Raw genomic sequence first — 5,499 nt, forward strand, 5'->3', positions numbered from 1 at the left:
GGGGTGCAGGCATTAATGAATAGCAGGGGTCCGGTGAATATCGTGGTGCAGGCATTACTGAATAGCAGAGGTCAGGGTGAATATCGGGGTGGAGGTATTATTGAATAGCAGGGGTCCGGTGAATATCGTGGTGCAGGCATTAATGAATAGCAGGGGTCAGGGTGAATATGGGGGTGGAGGTATTATTGAATAGCAGGGGTCAGGGTGAATATGGGGGTGCAGGTATTAATGAATAGCAGGGATCAGGGTGAATAATGGGGTGCAGGCATTAATGAATAGCAGAGGTCAGGGTGAATATGGGGGTGCAGGCATTAATGAATAGCAGGGGTCAGGGTGAATATGGGGGTGCAGACATTAATGAATAGCAGGGGTCAGGGTGAATATGGGGGTGCAGGTATTAATGAATAGCAGGGGTCCGGTGAATATCGTGGTGCAGGCATTAATGAATAGCAGAGGTCAGGGTGAATAATGGGGTGCAGAGGTCAGGGTGAATATGGGGGTGCAGGCATTACTGAATAGCAGAGGTCAGGGTGAATATCGGGGTGCAGGCATTAATGAATAGCAGAGGTCAGGGTGAATATCGGGGTGCAGGTATTATTGAATAGCAGAGGTCAGGGTGAATAATGGGGTGCAGGTATTAATGAATAGCAGGGGTCCGGTGAATATCGTGGTGCAGGCATTAATGAATAGCAGAGGTCAGGGTGAATATGGGGGTGCAGACATTAATGAATAGCAGAGGTCAGGGTGAATATCGGGGTGCAGGTAGCTGTCAGCTCACCCATTGATGTCTATGACCAGCCGGGTGCCCAGCACACACACCGCCTCCTGTCTCTGGCCCCTCTCCAGCCGCAGCGTCCGGCTCTCCATCCTTCCTTGTTTCTGCACCGGAGCGCTGCGAGTGCTGGAGACCAACCTGGCCACACCCACCTGTGAGGGGCGGGGCATGACCGGGATAGAGGGAGGGGCTACAGCTCCCTAACTATAGACTGTCCGTGTATGGAGAGGAGAGAGCTGAGCGGTCCATGAGCCCCATGTGCAGCACAGAGGATGGGGATGAGGCTTCCTCCAAGGGGTGTCACATCCCTCTAATCTGACACTGTGCTACTATAGGAACCAGCAATGGCACTACAAGCCCCAGCATGTCCTGTATGGGGGGGGGGGGGGGGGTTTAGTGGTAACAACCAATCTGCAGTTATCTCTCTGTATTGCATACTGACAGGTATCTATATGAATAAAGTGACACAAAATCACTTCTCTCCAATCACATCGCTCCAATCACTTCTCGCCAATCACATCACTCCAATCACTTCTCTCCAATCACATCGCTCCAATCACTTCTCTCCAATCTCACATCGCTCCAGACACATGGCTCCAATCACTTCTCTCCAATCTCACATCGCTCCAATCACATCACTCCAATCACTTCTCTCCAATCTCACATCGCTCCAATCACATCGCTCCAATCTCACATCGCTCCAATCACTTCTCTCCAATCACTGTTCTTTGATCACTGCTTTCCAATCACATCACTCAAATCGTTCCTCTCCAATCACATTGTTCCAATCACTGCGCCCCAATCACATCCCTTTAATCCGTATGCTCAAATCACATTGCTCCCATTGCTTCTCTTCAATCACATCTTTCCAGTCATAGTGCTCAAATCCCATCACAATTGCTTCAGTCACTGCACTCCAATCCCTGCACTCCAATCACTGCCCTCCAATCACTTCTCTCCAAGCACATCACTTCTCTCCAATCTCTCCAATCACATCGCTCCAATCACTTTGCCCCAATTACATCACTTCCAATGGTAAACTATGCAATTATTGTTGGCTAAATAAGAGGATTATTGAGTTTGGATGTTGGGCTGGTTTTGCAGTTGATGATACAGCAACCAACATCTATTATCCAGAGGAATGTGAAAAACACAAACAAAAATAAAGCGTTGAGCAAATTTGCTTTAAAAAGGGAAAAATTCCTTCCTGACCCCCTAAGGCAATCAGAAATATCCCGGATCTACAATCCTTGGTGAACTTGATTGCTGACTTTTCTCATTCTGGTCGTCTTATCCTCTCTGTTTTTGTCTCTCGATGTATCCACATGAGCCATGAAAAACAAAGAAAGTATTCCTGATAATTCATTAGGTTCTCTCCAGGCATACACAAGATAATCAATTTGTTCATATCTTCACATGGCGAGGCTGAGAATGATTACTCCAACGCTGGCTTTTATAATAAAATCTTTGGAACGTTGATCCTCGTTTCATCCGCAGCTTCCAGGTTTCAGAAGACATTATTTCAGCTGCTTCCATTCTTCCTGCCGGTGGCCATTGGTGATGCTGGAAAAAGAAAAGATTTATTAATGTTTCCTCCTAATGCAGAAAATAGCAAATTCCTCAAAAATCCTCAAATCAGAATCAGCACCACTTTGGATGGTCAATGGAAGCATTGCAGCAGATTAACACTGTGTATGTGATGTACAGGTGTACTCCTGTGTTACTTTAATATTTACCTTCAATGGAGCGATGGGTGGCTGTGATGCTGCCACCTTTAAACTGGAACTAAACCCCAATATACTCACTTGTCCTTGTTCTGTCACAGGAAAGAAGGGGTGCATGTTCATTAACATTATATACTATCACCCCCAAGGAGAAATAATCAGCCATAGCATTGTATTTCCTATGTTGTAAAAAGATCATAACATTGTCAGGCCACGCAGAGCACAGAGATGGGGACAGATGCCTTACATGACTCTAAATCTTTTTATAATTATTATAAAACATTGCTGGATCTGATAATGAGTGAGTTGAGAGCCTGTGAAGAGTGAAGGTCAAGGTTAACTATTCCTTTGAAGGAGGTAGGAAAGGTCTGCCGACCACAATAGCTCAATATTCAGTAGTCCTTACTATGCTTAAAAAAAGTGGGGTGAGCAGATGGTGAATCTTTAGGGTGAACTTAGGTTGGTGTCCTTTCCTATTTCCTGTATTTTTGTGGCCTTTTAGTTTTAATTCCCATTACCCAATCTAACCCATAAGAGATTTGGTTTTCTCCATGTGTGAAGCAGAGGTCTCTCTGCAGGAGTTTCAGCCTCTACAGAGCTAAAACAGGGGACAGTGCTGAACCCTGTGCAGAAAGACCGCTGCTTGGATAGATAGAAAACAAGGGCTTAATAAAGAAAACAAATGATAGGAAGTGTAATGTCCATTGGTTTGATACACCTGGCAATAGAGAGAATTAGGAAATATTCAGGTGGTTTCACTTTTCAGCATTCACCCAAAACATAATGATTACAAATTTCCTTCCAGAGACATAAATATCACACGTCTATGGTTGGTAATTCTGTGTTGCCCCAGCATCGCTCTCATTTATTAGTATTTGTCCGGATTACTCTAATAGCCCTTTAGAGGGGCAGGTGAAGTGGGCAGCTGACTTCTATTTGTCTTCCTGGCTGACACAGATCCAAGTGATGAAAGGCTGTCCATACAGGGCCGTGCCATGGCACTGCGCCAACCTTTTCTGCCCCGCACGCCAAATGACAATACTGAACTAAACTTCAGCAATGAAATGTTAAAAAGAGATTTTCCACTGAGCCCGGGCTTAAAGGCACAATCATTTGTCATGCTGTTGGTTACCATCCAGGCGCTGGCTGACAGGGTGTCGGATATTTTAGGCAGAGGGACAATTAGTGACAAACTTTGTGTCATTCGAACATTTTTAACATTTTTTCATTCTTTCCAATCTTATTGGTCCCCATCTTCCACCACCACCAATCGCCATTTGATAATGGGGGAATCAAGGATATCAGAATCTGAAATTCCCATCGCCATAAAAAGAAGCATCAACGTGGTTCTTATAGATGTGCAAATCAAATATTCCTCCATGAAGTGTTCTGTTATCTCATGTACCAGTTCACCTTGAGGGTGTAATATATATCGTATATTATATATCTTGTACAAGCTGTACCGTGTGTGTGATGTACACACTGATGGCTCCCTTTACATGATACAAGCTGATCATTATATCACTAGCACTCCGCTGACCTTGAAAGTTAAAAATGGTCCATACGTAGGCCGGGTATCAGCACAGATGGTCCGGGCTGGAAATGGTGCCGTGCTTTTGAGGCTCAAAATTTGCCTAATTAAGGTTTGCTTGAACCAATTTTTTTTAAGTCTCATGACTGGACAAAAAGAAAGTAGGGGTGTTTACATTGGCAATATATTTTGTATTATTGTTTCAATGTTACATATATCAGAAACAAAACATACATCAATACATTCTATGAGTTCCAGAAGTTATTAGAGTCAAAGAGCCGATTCCAAACCAGATCTATTAACTATACATAGATTCTCTAATCACATGGTTGATGGTTAACAATAACCAATAGGAGGAAAAGATAATACGAGGAAAAAAAAATGCTAGACGCCGCTTATCCCGACGCGTTTTGCCTATTGGTAGTGTACCCAGGGTAGGTGAAAGAAGCTTCTGTAACCCTCAGGAGACATGTAAGCCTACAACCCCGAAAAAGAACCTTCAGGTAGAACTAAAGGGAGAATGCAAAAAGAAAAAGTCTCTCAGCTGTTTCAAAATTAAAAATGCAGCTCATGCTGTAATACTCTCCTTGACGCCAGAGCTATCCCCCAGAGAAACTCTAATCTGCCGCTGGTCCTCCGCCATAAAGTTCATAAAGAATATTAGCGCGTCTCTGCCTTCCCACTAATATCTGAAATGGTGAAATTTCACCAAATTGTCTCGATTGTCACCAGATTGTAAGAAAGCAGACACTGCCGGTTACATTCTTTTCACGCTTTCATATGGCCTGATAATTGTATTTTATTTATTGTTTTATCAGCATCAGCAAGTAATTGTGAATGGCCTTCTAATGGTTTGTAAGGAATGAAAGAATGAGAACGCCAAGCCATAGGGATCGGCCTAGAAATGGCTTTTGTCACAATGCAAGGTTTGCCAAAATCTGATGATATTGATTTGTGACCACCGGCAGCCTGAGGCGTAGTTGTAGTTATCTTATGCCGATGACAGCACGATCCTTGTTATCACTTCGCAAGTCCGCCGACTCGCTGTCATCAGCCCGTACGGGGTCTGTCCAAGCCTGGAAGTGGAACGTTGCTGATTGGTTGTTGTGCATCGGCACGCGGCGAAAATCACAGGCCGGCATTTCCTGCTAGTTAGGCCCAGCTGCCAGAAAGCCCAAAGTCACGTCTCCAAATCCCAGCACAGATGGGGCATCGCCGGCCTTGTCATCAGGCAAATCTCCCCCTAATTACCTTACAGAAACAGCTCTGAAATCCAAACTGCCATCCAACTAGCCAGAGTCGTCCAGCCGGAGAAATCAGCTTGTGTTTCCCGCCGTCACATGACCTGTCGTGACTTCTCAGGCTTCCCAGGTGTCCGGGGGATCCTCATATGAGGAAAGTTTGTTTCCTGTTTTGTTACAGATGTTCCTTGCGCCTGCCGTACGCCAGGTTATTTATGAACCAAAGAA

The 5,499-nt window shown here is 44.6% G+C and overlaps 1 protein-coding gene across 1 annotated transcript in view; it reads right to left on the reverse strand.

Annotated features, from left to right (window-relative positions):
- Window positions 1-960, reverse strand: part of PADI2 (peptidyl arginine deiminase 2) — a 21,778-nt gene extending 20,818 nt beyond the window's left edge. The window contains exon 1 of the mRNA XM_072427130.1: window positions 779-960. Coding sequence (XP_072283231.1) covers window positions 779-945 — 167 coding nt within the window. The 5' untranslated portion in view covers window positions 946-960. The remainder of the gene's footprint in view (window positions 1-778) is intronic.
- Window positions 961-5,499: the final 4,539 nt, after the last annotated feature.

Source organism: Pyxicephalus adspersus, chromosome 11 (assembly GCF_032062135.1).
Source record: "Pyxicephalus adspersus chromosome 11, UCB_Pads_2.0, whole genome shotgun sequence".
NCBI lineage: Eukaryota > Metazoa > Chordata > Amphibia > Anura > Pyxicephalidae > Pyxicephalus > Pyxicephalus adspersus.